Source organism: Aphelocoma coerulescens (genome assembly GCF_041296385.1).
Source record: "Aphelocoma coerulescens isolate FSJ_1873_10779 chromosome W unlocalized genomic scaffold, UR_Acoe_1.0 ChrW_unloc_scaf_1, whole genome shotgun sequence".
Lineage (NCBI taxonomy): Eukaryota > Metazoa > Chordata > Aves > Passeriformes > Corvidae > Aphelocoma > Aphelocoma coerulescens.
The window spans coordinates 4,106,893-4,129,867 of NW_027184080.1; the positions used below are offsets into that span (position 1 = coordinate 4,106,893).

Below are 22,975 nucleotides of genomic sequence, written 5' to 3' on the forward strand. Positions count from 1 at the left end.
TATAAGGATTTCTTTCTTAGAAAGTAGCATTTAATGGTTTTCCATTTTCTGAGATGCCAGAAAATTTTATGGCGGACACAAACCAACATTCAACACCTGATATTGGCTACAATAAGCAGAAGTTATTAAAAATGAGACTCTTGAAAACTTAAAAAACAAGCATTAACATAACTTCATTTTCTACTACTGCTACATAGTAATCAGTTCCCTAACAAGAATCAGTATAGCTGAGAAACATGAATTGTTAGCTCAGGCATGATGCAAACATGCACGTGCTATTTGTTTGCTTTGCAAGAAAATTTGGTTTCTATTTCTTGTTATCTAGATAGCTGACAAAGGTTTTTTCTAGTGCTGAAAATGCACTTGATATCCTATTTTGTGAAGATGAACATTACACTGCAGCACACTACATGCTGACTAACATTCAAGCGCTTCCCAGAGCATCTCATTTACACTGAGACTAAATTAATGTCTATAACTTGCTAATGGTAAAATAACTACAGTTACAATTTCAGATAAATTGACACTTGTATTTAGAACAACTAATTCTAACATAGACTGAAAGCTGATTCCAGCAAATCCTCATATTATTAAACACATAACCTCTTTGTTTCTCCTTGTTATAGCTATCTTATAAACACCCAGATTTGCTATGATTTTGACATTCAAATATGTTCTGTAAGCTGCAATATCTGAGGAATAGACTTAAAACAATCTGATTACTACTAAGAAGCCTGCATGTTACTGTAAATTTAGTCACAACAGCTTTAGACAAGCTTCTCTATCCTGATAATGCTAGTTTCCTCACATTTTCATTCTTCAGCCTGTAAAGGAATTTTTGTAGCATGGTTTAAAACAATTAAACCCTAGCAAAGAGCTATACCATACATGGATGAAAAGAAAAGTAAAAAATATTCAATTTATAATACAATTGTTTTCTATACCGTACTAAGTTCTAAACCCACAAATAAATCGGTTACAGTGTTTTAAAAGAAAACATTTACTTCTCACCTAAAATGATTGACACTTGTTTTACTAAGGAATGAAAGCACAAATGAACCCGGTCTCCGATCACTCTCTCGAATGAGGTAACTTCCAGGTTTTCCTGCTTGCCAAAGACGTTCTTCTGCAATTGCTCTGTCGAGTTTTCCATGATACCACCTAAAAAAACATGTAACAATGGGTGTCCTTAAAAGTTAAGGCTTCTGTTTATTCTCACAGAACAGAGCTATGAAACTAATGAAAGATCTCAGTTGAAACTGATAAAATTCCAAACCTTTATTTCAAATAAAATTATCAGATGTTTACATGTGCAACCTCTTTAAAATTACTTATTTCCAACACACAGAATTTGGAAAGCTTCACAGGTTCAGATAACCCGTTTTCCCAAATAACTCACACTGGAGAAAAGCACTCTGAACCATCCAAAGGGGACAAAGGCTCTCTATAACCATCTTTTTTTATTCCCCAATTTGTTCATTTTCAGAAAATAAGTAGAACCAGAGGTAGCTGATCTGCTGTATTTTAAGCTTACTCAGGCTTCTATTCAGGCTACAATACAACCTGTTTCTCAAACAACAAACACAGATCACAGTATCAAAATCTGCACCTAAAAAAAATTACAGCATTTACACCAGAGTATATTTCAGCCAGAATGTCTTCCCCAAATGTGGATACAAAAATGCTGTTAGCAAGGAATTTTCCTGCTTCTTCTAAACCGTGGGATACTTTTCTCTCTCACAGAAGATATTCACAGAGTTTATAAACCATGAACACCTGCGACCTTGCAGAGCTTTGTTTATAGTACAGTAGGAAAATATTTTGATCATGGATGCTTTAGGATTTTAGCCAATGACTCCCAAGAGGTGGCTGATCCTTTGTCCAATTAGACTATGAAGAAAAAAGTCTATAAAAGAGTTTGTAAAATAATTAAATAGATCAATCTTGCTGCACAATTCCTGCCTGCTGGATTCTCTCCTCCTCCCTACGGCTGCGGGATACGGTAATATTTACTGCATTAATACCCAAACACAACATACAGCCTATTAAAAGCAAATACAAATGCACGGCAATTCATAGACTTCATAATGTGACAAAAGAACACTTTAGTTTAAGTCAAAGGCTAAACTCATTAAAACATTCCTTACCCTCTCCTCAATTTTGACCTCTTTCTACCCCAAACAATCAAATAGGGGGAAGCAGCAGTGGAGGAAGCAATCAAAGCAAAGCCAAGTGTTGCTCTCAAAACCTTTTAAAAAGGAAATCTTTTATACAGCTAATGTTTTATACTATTTAAATTATCAACTATTTCAAACCATTCACCTATTGATTCTACCAATTTGCACGTCTTGCAAGAGCTGCAAGAAAAGCATTTTAGAAGTGATATGAAAGTAATCTTCTGGCTTAACATACATAAGAAAAAAAAATGAAAAAATTGCAGTTTAGAGTAAAAATACCCAACAAAACAGCTTAGCTGGTAATAAAAATCTTGCTAAAAACATTTTTTCTATAAAATAGAAATTCTCAAAGCCAACTTTCACTTCCATCAGAATGAAAGTCAAATAAATAAATTATACAGATTACATATAACAGAAGTAGTACACGTGTCAACTGTTTTCATTGGCAAAGCTGCAGTCTTGTTAGTATAGCACTCTCCTTTGCATCTCCTCATCCTGAGTAAAACAAGTTAAACCAGTGAAAGAATTGTTTTCTCTATACACTGTATTGCACTTGAGGCAAGGTTAGAAAGATCATGTCTGTGGTGGGTTGACCCCAGACAGCATCTAACCACACATACAGCTGCTTTCTCACTCCCCCAACTCTCAACAGAAGAGGGTAGAGAACAGGAAGAACAAAAGCAAGAAAATTCATGTGTTGAAAAAAAGTTTAATAAGTGAAGGAAAAATAAGAAGGGGCTGATGGAAAGAGAAAAAAAAAAAACCTCAAAGCAGTGCAAAGTCTGTGGTGGCCGGTGAACATACATTACAAGGGACAGAGAGTTCTCAGTAAGACAAGTCCCTAGTACCACAAGAACCACTTCATGTTAGGGTGGCCGGAAGGGCTTCTCCCGAGAGGGATGCTTGTTCTGTTATGTTAATCTATCCCAGTTTGGATTCCCCGGTTGGCTGTTAGCCTCTACCCCTCGTCACTCCCCCAGAGTTCCCCATTGGTCCCCGTTCCCTAGTCCTGCCTTTTCCCCGCCCCTGGACAAAACTGTGAACCTCGGGATCATGTTCGTATTTGCCTCTACTACCTTCGACAGTGTAGCAGCAATAAATGCTCCTGCCGGAACGCACGCAAATGCCCTTCTAGAGTCTTTGCTACCGACTATAATACTGAACCCACCCGTGCCTCTGTGGGTGCATGCGGGACCCCAGGGAGCTGGGCAGGGATGGTAGTAAAGTCAATCACTCACTACCTCCCACAAGCAGACCAACGTCCAGACAGTCTCTGAGCAACGGCTACCTTAGAAGACACACACCCTCTTTTTTTTTTTTATTGTTGAGAATGATACCTGATATGGTATGGAATCCCTTTGGCCAATCTAAGTTAGCTTTCCTGGCTGTCTCTCCTCTCAATTTCTTGCCCACCTCTAACCTACTTGCTGGAGGGCAGGGTGAACAGTGAGAAATTGAGAAAGTTTTAACACCGAACACACTTTTCAGCAACAGTCAAGGTATCGGTGTGTTATCAACACTGGTTTAGCCACAAATCCAAAGCAAAATGCCACAGGGGCTACTATGAAGAAAGCTAACTCAAGCCCAGTCAGAACCAGGACACCCTTAGATGGCTCTATACCATTTAGAATTTTATAAGTCAAGATCAATAACTTAAATTTGATACTGTTCCAACTGCCAATTGCTTAATGCATTCAGTTAGAAGCAATGCTTAACATCTCTCAACTTCACACCAAATATGGTTTTCCCCCAAAGAAATGCAAAATGGTGTCTTACCTAGCTATTTATAAAAAGAAAGCTGTCCCTCTGGCCATGACTATTATCAAATGTATTCATTTCAAACAGTAACTCACTATTACTAAGATTTTAAACTTTCATCATTGCCAAGGACAAGATCCCCATAATTTCCAGTCACCTCTTATTTTCTTGCCTAGTCCTACCTAGGGAAGACTTTTGTATTTTCAACAGTAAGTTCTAAAGTTTTAAATTATGTTGGAGGTTAGGATTTGTTCCTTCGAGTTTTTTTCTCTTATGGAATTTTTCTCGCATTTGTTGCCCAACAGACTAGAACGATGGATACTTAAGAGAGACAAAGGATGTGGCCAAGATGGGGGAGGGGGTGCAGCTGGCTGCAGTCTCTTAGCTGGGGGGTTTTCTCTTGGGAAGTGCAGAGATACCACGAGATTTTGGCTGGGGGGTGAGGGGCTGGGCTCGTCCCTCGCTCTCGGGACCGGAGGGGAACAGTCGGGCTGGTGTAGTTGTGGGGGAGAATTCGCTGCCACTGGGAAGTTCAGCCCTTTACTGCTTCTCCTGATGTGGGTGAGCCTTTGCTCGTAAGAGCGGCCGTTGAACTGGGACCTTTTCAATACCCGACCTCATTGAGAAGGACCTTCACCATCTACTCGGGTGCCTCAGGGGAAAACCCGGAACCCAAACCCCCTCTGAAGGGAGTGTCTCCCAGCTGCTTGCGGCAGCTGCCTGCGGCAGCCCATCTGCTGCCGCCCAGCCCCACTGTTTTCTGCCACTGCTTCAGGACTTTTTGCTACACTTTAACCTGTCACCCCATGCCTGCCCGGACACCCCGCGGCTTCCGGCATGGCTCCAGAGTCTTTGCTACACTTTGTTTGCCACCCCAGGTGTGCCCGCCTGTTCTGTTCCAGACTGCTGCTCCGAAGTTTTCCTGCTGTAGTCCATCCAGCTTCCTGAGTGGCACTAAGACAGGCTGCCCCCCGTTAGTTTGCAAAGGAAAGCCCCTTCTCTCTCTCTCCTGCCAGCTGAGTCGCCATTACCCACGTGGAGAGGCAGCTGAGCTCGCGCCACAGCGCCCCCTGCAGCCGCGGGAGTATCATCGCACCTGCCCTGCCCAGACGGGATCCAACAGCGCTCCTGCCAGCTGTGATCATAACTACACCAAAGGGGAATGTGCTTGACAGCCGAGAGAAGGCTGTTATTGGGTTTCTGGTTTTGTTTGCTGTTGCTGCTTGTTTGTCTAGTTTTCTTTATATATATATATATATATATATATATATATATATATATATATATATATATAAAGAACTGTTATGCCTTTTCCCAAATCTTTTCCTGAAAGCCCCATAATTTAAAAGTTATAATAATTTGGAGGAAAGGGGGTCACATTTCCCATTCCAAGGGAGGTTCCTGCCTTCCTTGGCAGACACCTGTCCTTCAAACCATGACAAGTGACAACAGTTCATAGACTTATAGACTATGCTGAGTTGGAAGGGGTGCACAAGGATCATTGAAGTCCAACTCCTGGCCCTGCACAGGACAGCCCCAAGAATCACCATGTGCCCAAGAACATTGTCCAAATGCTTCTTAAACTCTGTCAGGCTTGGTGCTGTGACTGCTTCCCTGGGGAGCCTGTTCCAGTGCCCAACCACCCTCTGGGGGAAGAACCTTTTCCTAATATCCAACCTAACCTCCCCTAACACAGCTCCAGCCATTCCGTCGGGTCCTGTCACTGGTCACGAGAGTGAAGAGATTGGCACCTGCCCCTTCACTTCCCCTCATGAGAATGTTGAGGACTGCAATGAGGTTTCGCCTCAGTCTCCTCTCCTCCAGGCTGAACAAACCAAGTGACCTCAGCTGCTCCTCATATGACTTCCCCTCTAGGCCCTTCACCATGTTTGTAGCCCTCCTTTGGGTGCTCTCTAATGACTTTATATCCTTCTTATATTGTGGTGCCGAAAACTGCACAAAGGACTCAAGATGAGTCTGCACCAGTGCAGAGCAGGACAATCACCTCTCTCGACCACACAGCAATGCACGGTTGGCCCTCCTGGCTGCCAGGGCACTGGTGATTCATGTTCAACTTGCCATGGACCAGGTCCCTTTCTGCGATGCTGTTCTCCAGCCTCTCATTCCCTAGTCTCACTTCAGTGCCTCGTAAAATCATGAAAAAATTATTCTGGGAGGTATTGAAAGACACATGGAGGACAAGATAGTCATCGGTCATAGCCAGCATGGCTTCATGTGGGGAAAGTGCTGCTTGTCAAACTTGATTTACTTCTATGACAGAGTAACCCACCTAGCTGATCAAGGGAAACCAGTTGATGTCATCTTTTCGGACTTCAGCAAAGCTTTTGATACTATCTCTCACAGTATTCTTCTGGACAAAATGTCCAGCACACAGCTGGATCACCATGTTACGTGATGGGTGAGCAACAGGCTCACAGGTTGGGCACAAAGGGTTATTATAGTGAATGGGGTTACATAAAACTGGTGTCTGGTCACTAGTGGGGTTCCACAGGGCTCCATCCTCAGCCCAGTTCTTTTCAACATCTTCATTAACAACCTGAATGCAGGACTCAAAGGAATACTAAGTAAGTTTGCTGATGACACTAAATTGAGAGGCGCTATTGACTATCTTGAGGGCAGAGAAGCCTTGCAGACAGTCCTTGACAAATTAAAGGGCTGCGCAATCACTAATTGTATGAAATTTAACAAGGCCAAGTGCCAGATTCTGCACCTGGGACAGGGAAATACTGGTTGTGCGTATAGACTGGGGAACGAGAGGCTGGAGAATAGCACCGCAGAAAGGGACCTGAGGGTCCTGGTCCATGGCAAGTTGAACATGAATCACCAGTGCCCTGGCAGCCAGGAGGGCCAACCGTGCATTGCTGTGTGGTCGAGAGAGGTGATTGTCCTGCTCTGCACTGGTGCAGACTCATCTTGAGTCCTTTGTGCAGTTTTCGGCACCACAATATAAGAAGGATATAAAGTCATTAGAGAGCACCCAAAGGAGGGCTACAAACATGGTGAAGGGCCTAGAGGGGAAGTCATATGAGGAGCAGCTGAGGTCACTTGGTTTGTTCAGCCTGGAGGAGAGGAGACTGAGGCGAAACCTCATTGCAGTCCTCAACATTCTCATGAGGGGAAGTGAAGGGGCAGGTGCCAATCTCTTCACTCTCGTGACCAGTGACAGGACCCGACGGAATGGCTGGAGCTGTGTTAGGGGAGGTTAGGTTGGATATTAGGAAAAGGTTCTTCCCCCAGAGGGTGGTTGGGCACTGGAACAGGCTCCCCAGGGAAGCAGTCACAGCACCAAGCCTGACAGAGTTTAAGAAGCATTTGGACAATGTTCTTGGGCACATGGTGATTCTTGGGGCTGTCCTGTGCAGGGCCAGGAGTTGGACTTCAATGATCCTTGTGCACCCCTTCCAACTCTGTGATTCTATGACTAATTTTTAAATTATTTTAGAAAAACTGCTTATACAAACTACACAGAATTACCATAGCTTCACAATCTGATTATCTAATGTTAGCTAAATCTAAGCGTACCATTACTTTCAGTTTCTGGAAACTATCCCAGAAATATAGAGCAATGTACTCTGCATGGGAAAATTCATTAAAAAAAACCCTTTTCCTAATATCTATAAGTAGGTATTAACAAGAAAAAATCACATACCCACCTCTGTTGAACCAATGACAGGATTCCTTAACAGCAAATAAGATTTTAAATATTTTGATATAGTTACATACTCAACTTCTTTAAATACAGTTGCATATAGCTAAAATGCCTAACATTAACATACTTATTCCAACCCAAGGAAACTTTATACTTATTTGAACTCAAATCCCACTTAAGGATGGACAAGTATTACAACTTCAGCGTTAGCAAAATGAAACAACCAATTGTTCATTTAAAAAAAAAAATTCTATGTGAAATTGGTCCCAAATAGTTGTTAAAATAGAGATGAGGATGACTTTAGAACTCAATCATTACAATGATCGGACTTCTAACTAACTTATCAGAACACTGAATGGGTACACTGAGTGCTCTAGCAAGCTGGCTACACCTTTCCTCAAATGTTAACACAGCTTAAAAGTTTATTTAGCGACATTAGTTTCTATACATTAATAAATAGGAAGATAAATATTAATCATTTTGCAATGTGTACCTTTTTAAAGTTAAGCAACACTGCTAGCTACCTTCAAAAGAACTTAAAAAAAGACAAAACAAATTCTTGAGCTTCTACAGAAGAAATTAGGAGGAAAGTTGTCTATATAAAAAATAATACTGTTTATCCACCTCAGCTTTTCTTGTATTTTTTACAAAGGCATTGCCAATAGCTATTCCCACTGACATAATCCCAGACTATTTCAAATAACAAGTTTCATTAAGCAGGTAACCTAATAAGTCCTCATCTCCAAACAGTATATTTATAAATATACAAAACATAATTTAATGATAGACCTATGCAAAAAAACAAAACAACAAAACAAAAACCACACTTTTTTTTCTATTCTACAGTCATCAAGCGTTATACATTAAAAAAAAATAATTAGGACTGCCTGAGAGTTTAAAACAGTAGAGGGAACTTGTCAAGAACCCGTAAAATTTTATTGGTGCCATTCTTGTTTAATTGGAATACTTCTATGCAATACAAACACAGTGTTGACATAAGATGCTTTCTCTGCCCTCTTATTGTGCCTAAATACCAATAGGGGTTTTTGTTTGGTTGGTTTTTTAAAGGAAAAAAGAATATATGGGGTAAATGGGAAAACTACTGCAGAATTCCTAAGAATTTATGACTGAAACAACAGGCACGGTCCTATGATGAAAAGATCTAACAGCAGAATTAGTGTTCTTCCAGCATAAAAAAAGAAAAGAAAGGAAAACAAAAGGTAAAGAAATATGGCATGATAGTATGCTTCTCAATAAGGTATGCTAGTAGGTGAAGTGCATAAGTCCCACATTGAAGTTGTGGCAGAAAATATACAACAAAAAAGTTTGATAAAGTACAGGTTAAGAGTCTCTACTTACTATTTAGATAAAATAACCTTTGATGTTAATTAGAAGTTCTGACTAAAAGAAAAAAAAAAAAACAACAAAAAGCACCATAAAATTCCTCTATTAACTTTTTTCCTGCATCAAATGTTGTTCCGCTTTTGTTTTTCCAAAGTTGAAGCTTCCATTTATATATGTACTTATGTTCAATTTACTTACTGTTTCACTTCCAACATAAGGTTAAAATACAATTTTGTTCTGCTGCTCCTAATCATTGTTCTAAAATAGTATTTCTGACATCATCTATTCAGATCGAAATAAAACCAGATTTATATACAATTCTATTCTGCCAGTACACAAATTATAAAATCTGGACAAATCAGCAAACTACCCATCAACTTAAAAAAAAATTAAGGTGTTTATCGTCCCTCTACAATTCAAAAACAGGCATTAGTAAGAAACACTCGTTAACTGATGAAAAAAGGTTACCTGCTAACTACCTTAATTGCAAAACAGAAGAAAAATCTCATACACTAAAATCAAGTTACATCACAGCTGCAGACAGTTAGAATTAGACTTACATCCACAAGGGAAGTTTAACCACCCCAATATCTGCTGGAAGAACAACATATCAGGACATAAGCAATCAAGGAGGTTCCTGGAGAGGCTCTTTGGGAATGTGAAGGCCAAAGGCAACCTTGGCTACAGTGACCATGAAATGGCAGAGTTCAGGGGGGCAAAAAGCAAAATGACAATACTGAACTACAGGAGAGCAGTATTGGCCTCTTCAGGGATCTGCTTGGAAGAGTCCCATGGGATAATGCCCTGGAGAGAAGGGGAGCCCAAGAAAGCTGATTAATATTCAAGGATCACCTCAACCAAAGGCAACGAGAAGGGCTTCTATAAGTACACAAATGACAAAAGGAAGACTAGGGAAAACATGGGCCCACTGCTGAATGGGACAGGGGCCCTGGTGATACAGGACATGGAAAAAGGCTGAGGTACTGAATGCCTTCTTCACCTCAGTCTTTACTGGCAAGACCGGCTGTCAGGGACGGAAATGATTAATGCCTTAAACATTGTTATAAAATAATGTTGCCCATTATAGCAAAACTGTATAAAGAAGCCACCAAAGCCCACCCCTCCCTAAAGATGCATTACTGGAACTTTGAACTGAAAGTCAAACTGCTGAGATTAGATAAAGGGAAACCCATTCTTCAATCATCTCAGGCCCGGGGAGAAGTAAACAAGTAAACAAGGAAAAGAATGAGAGCCAAACCCAGCAGCCATGCTAAGAATCATCTCTGGCTTGTTTTGGGGAGGGGGAGGCCATAGCCCACAGACCCATTTGCTGGGAGCAGGTTTGCACAGATTTCCCCCCCCCAACCGAGGTGGGGGGAAAAGTTTCGGTGTGTCATAACCTCTGCTCAGGGGCAGTGAACCCATCCTCCCTTACGCAAACTGGCTATGGAACCCCCAACCCTGGGAAGGTTACATCCACGGGACATTCATGTGAGAAACAACTGAGGGGGTGCCTTAATCCATCAAAGACTCCCCGAAGTGCCCCCCAGAGTCGTTCATGAGGCCTTGCACCACAGGACTGCACGTGATGCAACAAACCCGGAGTCTGTTGTAAGAGACAATGGCAAACCCCCCCTGGAAGGTGCCTGGGTTTTCCTACCTACCTTGAATGTATATTAACCCATTGGATTCTATGCTTTTTGGGGGACCTTCACCACCAAGAAGACCAGGTGGAGAGGATCAACGGAACATTGTTGGGATCCATGGATGGTGATATTTTCTTTATTCTGTCTCTGTCACTCTCTTTCTGTCCCCCCCACCTATTTTCTATTTCTCTTTTTTTATCTTTCTTTCTCTCTCATATTTACTATTAAATAAAACCCATACTATTGACTTTGGCATATAGTCTTGTTTGCACCTTAATTTGGGCAGAGGCATTTCTAATAATTTTAATAACCAGATCATAACACCAGCCTTCAGAAATCCTGAGTCCCAGAGACCAGAAGAAAGGCTGGAGCAAGAAAGATGTACTCTTGGTGGAAGATGATCAGGTCAGGGAATACTTCAGCAAACTGGACGTATATAAGATCACATGCCTTGATGAGATACACCCATGAGCACCGAGGGAGCTGGCTGATATTGTGAGGCCACTCTAGAGGATATTTGAATGGTCGTGACAATTGGAAGAGGTGCCCAAATAGTGGAAGAAAGCAAATGTCACCCACATCTTAAAGAAAGGGGACCCAGGGAACTACAGGCCAGTCAGCCTCATAATGATCCCTGGGGAAGGTGATGGAGCACCTGATCCTGAAAACCACTTCCACACAGGTGAAGGACAAGAAAAGTTACAAGGAGTAGTCAGCATGGCTTCACAAAAGGGAAGTCTTTCTTGACCAACCTGATAACTTTCTATGATGAAATGCCGGGCTTGGTAGATAAGCGGAGAGCAGTGGATATTGTCTACGTGGACTTCCGGAAGACTTTTGACATTATCTCTCTGTTGGAGGTTAGGATTTTTCCTTTTTGTTTTCTTTCTCTTAGGGGATTTTCTCCCATTTTGTTGCTAAGAAACAATAACGATCGGTACTTAAGAGAAACAAAAGAAGTAACCACAGAGAAGTGGGAGGAGTGCAGCTGGCTTTACTATCATAGCTGAGGAGTTTCTATAGGAAGGGCAGAGATACCCCGAGATTTGGGCTAGGGGAAGGGGTTGGGTGCAGCTCCTAACTCTCTCTTGCTTTCTCGGCTTTCAGAGGGGAAACAGACTGCGGTCGCTGTAGGAAGAATTCGCCACCACTCCGGAGTTCCGTCTCCTGCTGCCTTTCTTCTACCGTGAGTGGAGCTCTGCTCATTAGAGCGGCCGTTGCACTGGGACCTTATTAAAACCCTACCGAACCAAACAAAGGACCCTTCACCATCTGCTCGGGTGCCTCAGGGGAAACCCCGGGATTCCCGAGCCCCTTCCCCCTCCAAGGGAGCCTCTCCCGGCTGTGTTCGGGAGCTGGGCTGCCACTGCCCTGATGCCTTAGGATTTAGCGTTTATATTTTTCAGATCCTGTACTGCTTTAGTTTGTAGCTCTAAAACTGCATAGCCTGTTAGCTACTGTTCTCACATTCTGGTTAGACATAACGAACCCTCTCTGGGCCTGGACTCAAGGACACCTTGTTGTCCCAGGCCCTGAAACATGTAAACTAAGCCTCTGGGGAGAGGGAACAAACTTGGGGTAATTACATCATTACCTGAAATTGTAATTGGAGAATTAACCCTGATATGCAAATGGACCAAACTTACAAAAGCTTGAAAAACCCGTGACCCGACGTCCATCTTCGGTGGAGCCCCTCAGAGGCTTTTGACTCCTAAGGTGTACCTACTGAAGGGCCCTCAATAAATACCCACTTTTATTCTCTTAATCTTGTCTAGCCTCAGTTTTCAGGTAGCCACTTCAAGACATCAGCCCAGCCCCTGCCGTTTCTTTGCCACTGCTCCGGTTTTGCTACACTGTAGCCCCACAGCCCCTGCCTGCCAAGACATCCTGTGGTTCCAGCTACAGCTGCGGAGTTTCTGATACAGCTCATCTACCACTCCGGGATTTTTTTTTTTTTTTTTTTTGCTCGTCCCTGGCGTTACAGCTTGCTTCTTCCAAGGTTCCTGCTACAGCTCCTTTTGCTATCCAGAGGGGGCACCGGGATTGGCTGCCCCTGGGGGTTTGTAACGGAAGCCCCTTTTTCATCCCTTCTGATGGCTGCATCTGCCATTGTCCACGTGAAAGAGATGGCCAAACTTGCTCCACAGTGCCCCCTGCAGCCGTGGGAGAATCATCGCTTCTGCCCTGCCCGGCTGGGGAGCCACCAGCGCCCCTGCCGGCTGCGACCGTAACTACACCAAAGGAGAAAGTGCAGCCGAGAGAAGGCTATTACTGGGTTTCTGGTTCTGTTTGTTGTTGCTGCCGTTGTTGTTGTTTGTTTGCCTTGTTATACATACTAGTAAAGAACTATTATTACTTTTCCCATATCTTTGCCTGAAAGCCCCTTGTCCTGGGTTGCAGTGTATTCTATTACCATCCTCATGAGCTGTTGAAATCAGGTGGGGCAGTGTTTCCTTGCCTCCTCCCCCCAGACTATCTTGCTGTTAATGGCCCATCATTGTCCTGCTGCATGACTCAGAGATAACTCCCTCCGGACTATCTTCTGTTAATGAGCCTAATCAACACTTGGCCTCATGACTCATTACCCTATTGTGAGATGCTCCACCCAGAGGGAGGAACCAAGCATCCCATCGTGGATATAATCTGGGACTCTGAACACCAGAGACACTCTTTCCACTGGATTTCCAGAGGACAGGAGCTACACAGCCACCACTGGACTTTCTGAGGAAGAGCAGACCCCTTCTACCACAGGATCACCACTTCAGAGGACTGCAGCCACCATTCTACCAGACTGCTACCACCATCCTGCCTAACAGGGACTCAGGTTGTATCTTGACTCTGTCAGTGTTTTCTTTTACTTTTTTTCCTTTTCTTTAATTTCCATTAAATTGTTATTCTGACTTGGTGCCTCCCACTGGTTTGTTTTCAAACTAGCACACCCCTTAATTTCAAAGTTATAATAATTTGGAGGGAGGAGGGTCATATTCTCCATTCCAAGAGAGGTTCCTGCCTTCCTTGGCAGACACCTGTCTTTTAAACCGAGACCCTCATATGATCCTCATAGAGAAGCTGTTGATATATGGGCAGGATGAGCAAACAGTGAGGTGGACCAAAAACTGGCTGAACATCAAGGCCAAGAGGGTGGTGGTCAGCAGCACAAAGTCTAGTTGGAGGCCAGTATGTACCCCAGGGGTCTATACGGGGTCTAGTCCTGTTTAACATCTTCATTAATGATCTGGACAATGAGGCAGAGCATATCCATAGCGAGTTTGCAGAACCAGGAGGAGCAGCTAATACACCAAGGGGTCATGCTGCCATCCAGAGGAACCTTGACAGGCTGGAGAAATGGTCTGACCAGAATCTCATGCAGTTCAATGACAGGAAATGCAAAATCCTGCACCTGAGGAAGAATAAGCCCAGGCACTAGTACACATACTGGGGGCTTACCAGTTGGAAAGTAGCTTTGCAGAAAAGGACCTGGGAAGTCCTGGTGGACACCAAGTTGAACATGAGCCAGCAATGTGCCCTTGCTGCAAAGAAGGCAAATGGTATCCTGGGCTGCATTAGAAGGAATGTTGCCAGCAGGTGTTGCCAGCAAGTTGGGGGAGGTGATTCTTCCCCTCTACTCAGCACTAGTGAGGCCATATCTGGAGTCCCATGTCCAGTTTTGGGCTCCCCAGTACAGGAGAGATGCAGACATACTTATGTGAGTCCAGGAAAGGGCCATGAAGGGACTGAAGCATCTCTCCTATGAGGAAAGGCTATCTAGCCAAGAGCTCAGAGATCTCATCAACATATACAAATACCTGAAGGGAGAATGCAAAAACAACAGAGTGGCTATTGTCAGTCATGCCCAGTGACAGGACAAGATGCAATGGGCTATATCTGAAGCACAGGAAGTTCGGTCTGAACATGAGGAAACACTATTTTTTTACTGTGAAGGTGACTGAGCACTGGACACAGGCTGCTTAGAGAAGTTGTAGAGTCCAAACATGCCAATAGTATTTCCCCATAGTTTTTGATGCAACACAAATTTATTGTTTGGTATGGAGTATAGCCTTCAATAATTATTGTAAATCTATGCACTTTCAGAAAAACATTTTATTAGCTACTGTAATAAAAAATGTTGCAGAACTCTTGACTTGCTACCTCTGACAAATTCAGCTGAAGAAACTATAACTTCACACTTCATTGAGACAAAACATTTTTTCCTTTTACTCAAACCATGTTTGTTAAAGACTTCTCTATCCAGCTTGCTCTCTCTTTTTTTCTCACTAATGTTGACTCAACAGATACCAAGAGTGACTGTAACAATACATCTACCATGGAAAGGATTTTTGTTATCAAAGGATTTCAAAGGATTTTCATTTCAACTTGATAATCACCACTTAAAGAAATACCATATGAAAATATGAATTGTGTTGGAATATACTGGAACTGCTTCTGCCATCTTAATGCAACACTAAGATATATCTTGTCAACTTTAAGATTTTTATTCAAATACATAAACAACTAAACTATTTCACATATCACCAGTTTACTACTAAATTAAGTATCATTCATTCCTTAACTTTGTAGGCATTTCTGTAACACCATTTCAGACTGCCATCAACCTCTGGCAGTAAGCTTTGAAGATGGGGTAGATAGTGCAGAGAAAAACACTCAACACACAAAGGGAATTGTCCATTCTATTACCTAGCATCCTGTGCCTCCCACCTACCATTAAGCTACAGCATAAAGATACTACTTCTATGCTCAAATGAAAAAGTACATACTGAACAATCATTAAATCACTTTCATTCAGGATTGTGGTGCATTGCCTTGCACAGTATTTGCATGTCCTCTGCACACTAAGGACAGAACTGAAACAGATGTAGGATGTGTGATGATTGGTTAACATGTCCATATAGTGCTTCTACAATACAACAATTAAAGAGGTCAGCCCAGTCAGGGAATTCTGAATTCCCTGAGTGCATCAGCTGGTCTGTGTCATTCATCCAAAGAAGCCATGCCCTGCTTCTTGCCACCCTGCCCAATAACCATGGTTATGTAAGCCTTTCACTCATGGATATTAAGTTTAGCCCAGTACTGGTAAATGATTGGATTTGCTGTTGTTTTGACCTGGATAATTGTACTAGTGAATTACTGAATGTGTTGTAACAACACATAATTGTACTACTGATCTCTATTTAGCAATAGCTTGTTTATCCCTAAAGCTGTTGGGTCTAGCATGTCTTATTGTATCCTGAACCTATAGCTTGGCAGTGCCTCCTTAGGCTGTTACAATGATCAAAGATAAATATCAGTCAATCATACTTTGGGACTTTGAGTATTTTAATTAGCAGAATTTGTTACATATTGACAAGCCTCTCTCACTGCTACAAAATTAATCATATTAAAATTTATTCCCATTTTCCTGAGGTACTTGGAATAGAGGAAGTGTATTAGGTGTTTGCTTATAATATTAAAGTGACATCTTTGTTCAATTCTATAAAAACAGATGGTATGACTACAAAGAAAGTACACTTCCAAAATAAAACATCAGGACTGAAAGAATAAAACTTACTCTCAACATGCAGCTAATTTAAATGACCTAATAATGGTAAAAAAAAGACTTAGTATTAAAATAGATGTATGAAAGAGAAAAGAAACTGATTATTTTTAATTAGCCAACAACTTTTAAAAAAAAGTCACAAAAATTATGTGTTACAAAGAAAAAAACAGGTAAGTAGATGGAGGTATAAGTTTCTGAATCGATTTTTCAAAATCTATTTTGCTGCCTAAATGTTTTTATATTGAAGGATCTGCAAGAGCAAATACTCAACTACACAGTTATGCTGGTCCTGCAAAGACTTGAATATCGCTTTTCTCTTAACAAGCTAAGTAGCCTCATCGACCAACACAGAAAATCAGGGCCTTCACAGTCATGCTTTTTGTCAGAAATTTTGTATCCTCTCTCATGAAAGTTAACCTTCATGCTATCATACAAGTTACAATACTCTGACAGCAAAATCCACTTATAATTGTGAAAGTAGTAATGATTACTTAGTATCAAATACATGATCATTCACCAAGAATTACCTCTCTTTCTAAAAAATATTTGAAAAAAAGCACAACCTTACTTTCTGAGATACATAATAACCAGTTCTAACAGAAAAAGCAGTCTGATCTTTCAGAGAGAAGAACAGGATACTGTATCTCTCTGACATAATACACAATACTGAAGAAGTAACTGCACCTTTATGTGCTTCTATTTCCCTCCTCAGTCTTTATCTTAAACTGCCTGATTATATTGCTAGCTCTTTATGGAAGTGTAAAACTTTATTCAAACACTGTCTTCACAAAACAAGGTCTTATTCTTTATTACCTTTCACAAAAAGTCAAGAAATCAAAAGAGGAAAAGATTAGTAGAAAGCCTGCCATGGTTAGAGATTATTTTTAAAAAACCAAACATTTAATATTACATAAATGAACTCTCCAACACCAGAGTTATGATAGATGGTAAAAATGAACCCAAATTCAGATGGGTTTTCAGATGAACTTTGAACTATACCTTGAACATATCTGCCATCCTGTACCTTGAAACCATGTTATTCTCTATACTTTAACTTCAGAAATAACATATTTCTATATGCCAACATAAGTAATTTAAGCCTTTGAAACGGTTTCATTTTGGGGAGAATAAGGTACCTACTTGAGGGCTGTTCCAATACAAGCTGTCGTGGTTTAACCTGGCGGGTAGCTAAACACCACACAGCCACTCGCTCGCTCGCTTCTCCCCCCAGTAATAAGATAGAATATACAAAACAAGTGATGCACAATGCAGTTGCTCACCACCTGCCGACCAGCTCCTGAGCAGTAGCCCCCAGACAACTTTCCCTTTAGTTTATATACTGAGCATAATGCCATATGGTATGGAATACCCCTTTGGCCAGTTTGGGTCACCTGTCCTGGCTGTTCCCTCCCAGCCTACTCGCTGCTGGGGTGATGTGAAAAGCTGAAGAGTCCTTGACTTAGTGTAAACACTGCTTAGAAACAACTAAAAACATCTATGTCTTATCAACCTTATTCTCATTCTAAATCCAAAATGCAGCGTTATACCAGCTACTGGGAAGAAAATTAACTCTATCCCAGCGAAAACAGGACACAAGCCTTGCAACCTTTTTATGCAAATCTGCAGACTTCCTGGAATTAGTTCATTGTTAAATCCAAAGGTTGTGTTTAGCGCACTCGCTAGTTACGTGAACGCTATATAACATTATCTGATTTTTTTTTTAATTTCGCAAAATATAAATGGAGAACTGCTCTGTCTCTAGTGCAAGATTCTTTATATAACTAGCATTGTAGGAATCTCGATCAAGCTCATGGAAGGATAAAAAAATATTAACGAAAACTTACAGTTAATTTTTTCAATTGCTTCTTCTTTCCAAACGTAACCTAATGAAAAACTTCTATGACACTTCCACAGGAGTTTGAGAAAGTGTGTGGGCCTGACGCCGCGCTGCCCACTGCGGCGCCCCCCTTCCCCGCGGGGGAAACGTCCAGGGGTGGCGGACACCCGACGGGGTCCAGAAACGCTGCTACTCACTGGTTTGTGGGGGGAGCGTTGAGCGGGATGGCCACTTCCTCCTCTTCATACTCGGGCCCATCCAACGAGTCGCCTTCATCCACAATCCCCAGCCCCCCCGCCAAGGAAGGTGGCTGTGGCGGCGGCGGCAGCGGGGGAAAGGCGACAGTGCTGGGTTTGGGTGGGAGCAGCACTCCTCCGGACACCTCCGGCCTTTGTCCAGTTGCCGACAGTGCGTCTCTGGACGCCAGAGAGGCAGGCCCGGAGCTTAGCGCCAGGAGCGCCGAGCACAAAGCCGGACCGCCAGCGCCCAGGCTGTCCCCGCCAGAGCCCACCGGGAAGGGGCCCTGCGACCCCAGCTCCTTGCCCCGGCATAACGTGGGGTAGTGCTCCGACTCAGCTCCGCCAACGGCTCCCACCATCCCAGCAGGGGTAACCAAACCGCCCTCCTCAGCCCCGGCCTCGGCCGCCATCATGTTGAGCCTTACTCCCTCCTACCTCCACCTCCCCCGCCGAACGCAGCACTCCGGGGAGGTGGCGACGACTTCCGCCTCCCCGCGCCTCCGCCTGCAACGAGTGGAGCTAGTACTAGGAGAAGATTTCTCCAGCAGACAGGTTCTGAACAATAACCGTCTGAGCGCCTAGAGTAATTCCACAAGACCCCAGCACTGCTGCTTTAATCCCCTACGGCCGCGAGGGGAACAACTCTTGCGGAGACACAACTCTACGCTCTCACCCCACCCCTCCCCCAAAAGCCAGCGAGGGCGCGCGACTGCATGGGCGGGGCAAAGAAAAAAAGAGGGAGGAAGCTAGTTAGCGACGGAGAAAAGAGTAGCTTGGTGAGCTGCACTTGCGCATTTACTATCTCATTCTCATGCAGGGAGTAGGCAGCAGATCGCGGAGCGTAAGGTAGCTGATAAAGAAGATGGGGGGTTCCCTGCTCCCTCTTGAGGAGTGTAAGGGATACAGGGAGTGAAGAAAAGAATAGGGAGTCCCCCACCATTCCTGCCTCGGAGAAAACAAACAAACAAAAAACCAAACCCCACACCAAATAACGCCACAACAACCAAACAGAAAAAGGCAGATCTCCCCAGATCGTGCCGAAGTTTATTCTTCTCCCGAATTACGGCATCGAAGTTGAGAACAACTGTGCGAGTCTCTTGCACTACCAAAGCGTGAAGCAATAAATACACGCGTAGGTCTATAGGGAAAGCAGGGTGGTTCGCAGGTCATTTCAGTGGGAGAAAACAAAACCAAAACCAAACAAACAAATATACAAAAGCAGGAATTTGCTCAGTGCTATGCTGCTGCCTACAGGGAGAACAGCTCTAGTGAGGCACCCTAGCGCGGATGCTGCAAGTGCGGGGGAGAGGGGAGCAGATCCGGGTGAGGGGCGATGCCATAGGCTCTAGCCATTAGGGGTGGAGGAAGCAGGGGATCGAGAAGAAATCCGTTTTCGTGTCCAGCCACCAAATACACAGTGATGAAGGTCTCGCTGGGTACTCACATGCTTATTCAGACGGTGCTGTGCTTCAAGCTGCAAGTAGGGCCTTAGCGGTGGGTTCGTTTTTAGGTAAAATTGGGGAGTATTCTGACAGGATTGCAGTATGGGGTAGTTTTTCTTGATGCTCTGGTACTTGGATTCAGACTTTATCAGCACAGTGGAAGTTGCGGTGCTTGGTACAGTGTTTTAAAAATACCTCATAAAAGCCTAGATGCAAAAACCCCAGAATGATTCAAAAGATCTAGTGTTAATTGACCACTTCTGGGCCTGTCTTCACATAGAATGACAGCACTGCTCAATGAGATGAAGTTTTGTATAGTGTAGTGGTTTGACCTTGACTGCTAGATGTCCACCAAGATGCTCTATTCACTCCCCATCTATCAACAAGACAGAAAGAAAACACAAGAAGAACTTGTGGGTTGAGATAAGGCCAGAGAGATCACTCAGCCATTACTTTCACATGCAAAACAGACTTGATGCGGGGAAATTAATTTAACCTATTGCCCATTAAACAGATAGTAATACAATAAGAAATAAGAACAAATCTTCCCCCCATCCCTCCCTTCATCCCAGGCTCAGCTTCATTCCCAACTCCTCTACCTCCTCCCCCCTCCAAGTGGTGGAGGGATATGCAGAATGGAAGTTTTGATCAGTTCATCATGCATTGTCTCTGCTGCTCCTTCCTCCTCACACTTTCCTTGCTCCACTGTGGGGTCCCTCCAATGGGAGACAGTCCTTCGCAAACTTCTCCAATGTGGGTCCTTCCCACAGGCTGCAGTCTGTCAGAAACAGACTGCTCCAGAATGGGTCCTCCACAAGGCCATAGTTCCTGCCAGAAAACATGATCCTGCGTGGGCTCCGCTCCACAAGCTGCAGTTCCTGCCAGGAGCTTGCTCCAGCATGGACTCTCCATGGGCTGCTGCTTCCTTCAGGGCACATCCACCTGCTCTGGCATGGGGTCCTCCATGGGCTGCTACATTGCTACTAAAAATGTATTTAATCTGCACTTTCCTGAAATTATAGGGTTTTTTTTCTTGTTACCCAAGCCCATGAGCTTTCACACCCAAGCTTATCTTTGTCATTAATTAATTCTGGTAACTTCAGTGGGTTTACTTGAATACATTAGGTTCATCTCATATGTAAGTACCTCCATGATCAAGACATTGTGTGACACATTACCAGGCAATATAACATGTAGGTATCTTTTTTTTACATTATTAAAAGAGCTAACAAAAAATAGCACATTAACACTTGCATGCCTCTCAAGAGTTTTTAGAAGGCATTTAAACATTCAGGTTTTTAAAGCTTTGTATTACCCAAAAGTATTAAGTGAATTTCTCCTGAGGCCACTAAAACAAACTAATACTCCCACTTTCAAAGCTTTCCAGTCAACATCCTTTTATCTGCTGAAATGAAGTTTCATATCATGCCTACTAAAGGCAAAAATTATTTCTAGTTACATCACTAATATCTGTGGAATTATGCTGGATTTGTGCCAGTGTCAATGAAAGCAGAATCAAGCTCAAGTCCTCAGTTTACAGGATTCTAACACATTTGTACCCTGCTGTTTTTCTGTTTAAGAAATTGCAGCTTCAATAGCAATCTCTTATGACTTTGATTTCTGTATTACCATGTTTCAGCATTATATTTGTAACGTCAAATAATCTTGTCATTTACTGTCTCTATGGGTTTGTATTTAGTGCTGTTTGCTGTTCCTCTGAGATTTTCAAGTAAAATGATTTTAGCACAATCTTGTTGCTTTTGTAGAAGTGGTATTCTGAAATCTAGAAATGCAGTTTAAATATTTATAAGATTCCCTTTATGAGACAGTCTTTTCTAAATGCCTTCAAGGGCAGCAGCATGTGTACAGGTGTCGTAGTTTAACCCTAGATGGCAACTAAATACCATACAGCCATTCACTTATCCTCCCCCAGTGGGATCCGGGAGAGAATCAGAAGGGTAAAAGCAAGAAAACAAAGTATCTCTATATTATCAACACTGTGTTCAGCACAAATCCAAAACACAGCCGCATACTAGGTGCTATGAAGAAAATTAACTACCCAAGCTAAAACCAGCACAATAGGTATGTGGGAACTAGAAGGACAGCTGTGCTAAGAATTCCTTGCAGGAGAGGGTATTGTAACTGCAGCCCTCCTTTATGAGATTTGTTTTAGGGAGAACGGTTTTAAATTCAACAAGGATTCCACAGAGAGAGAGCTTCTTGTAAGATCAGTTGAATTGTTGCATCTCTGCCCCGACACACCATTTGTCTTCATTTTACAGGCAGAGCACTGTTAAGACATAAAAGTTGGCTTCCATTATACAAGCTTTCATGGGGCTTTATTTGCATTACTATATTTGAATAAAGGAACCAAAAGCTTGACATGCAAACCTAATACATGCCAACAGACTGGGAGTGGGCAAGAGCAATAAAAGCTAAGAGAAAGCAGGAGGAGAGGGGGCATTCGTTATTATGGCATTTGTCTTCTGAAGCTCCCACTACACATACTGAGGCCCTATTATTTCCCAAGAAGTGGCTAGACATTACCTGCTGATGGAAAGTAGAGAATAAATCTTTTTGCTTTGCTTTGTTTCTGCATTCAGCCTTTGCTTTTCTTTATTAAACTGCCTTTATCTTGACCCAGGAATTTTTCATCTTATTTTCTCCCCATCCCCCTGGGGAGTAGGAATGAGAAAGCCTGGGCACCTGGCAGCCAGACAAGGTCAACCTATGATATGCTATGGCCTGAACAGCAGGCCTAAGCCTGAGTTGACTTACAAGATGAATCTTGAGCATGATGCTATTAATACCATCAAGGTTCTTTAGTTAGATTATTAAAACATTTATATTAGTTGTTCTTAATGCCAAACGGGCTGTTGTAGAGACGTTTGTATAACCTTGTGTAGGATATATCAAGAAATCCTCCTAACAGATATCCCTAGAGACATGTTAATAGAATATTTTAGGCAAAACCCTCCCAGCCATGGCCTGGGCTCTGGCCAAGCCATGGCCCCAGCTGGTTGGGAAGTGGGCTATCAGAACCAGATGTTTTCTGCACAAAAAGGTAAAACAAGTCATTTGGACTTGTCCATTTGGGCCTATAAAAGCTGGACCCCTTTTTTGAGCAAACTGGAGACCTCACCTACAGGTGGATGCACCACATAGGATTTTTCCAATTGCCAGGAAGGGTTCTCCAGATCTTCATTATGAAACAGGGCTCCCCAGAAATTGCAGACTCTGGATGATAGTACTTAGGCAATTGGTGATGTATCTTTCTCAATCACTATTCTCTCTCTCATATAGTAATG

The 22,975-nt window shown here is 42.7% G+C and overlaps 1 protein-coding gene across 4 annotated transcripts in view; it reads right to left on the bottom strand.

The window, feature by feature from the left end:
- LOC138102685 (ras GTPase-activating protein 1-like) overlaps window positions 1–18,872 on the bottom strand; it is a 150,716-nt gene extending 131,844 nt beyond the window's left edge. For all 4 annotated transcript variants that reach the window (XR_011147476.1, XM_069000401.1, XM_069000403.1 and 1 more), the window contains exons 1-2: window positions 18,184–18,872; window positions 1,012–1,161 (exon numbers count right to left, since the gene is read on the bottom strand). Coding sequence is in view for 3 of the 4 variants with exons in the window: in XM_069000401.1 (XP_068856502.1) it covers window positions 1,012–1,161; window positions 18,184–18,638 (605 nt within the window). In the remaining variant the exon portion in view is untranslated. The remainder of the gene's footprint in view (window positions 1–1,011; window positions 1,162–18,183) is intronic.
- Between the last annotated feature and the right edge of the window lie 4,103 nt (window positions 18,873–22,975).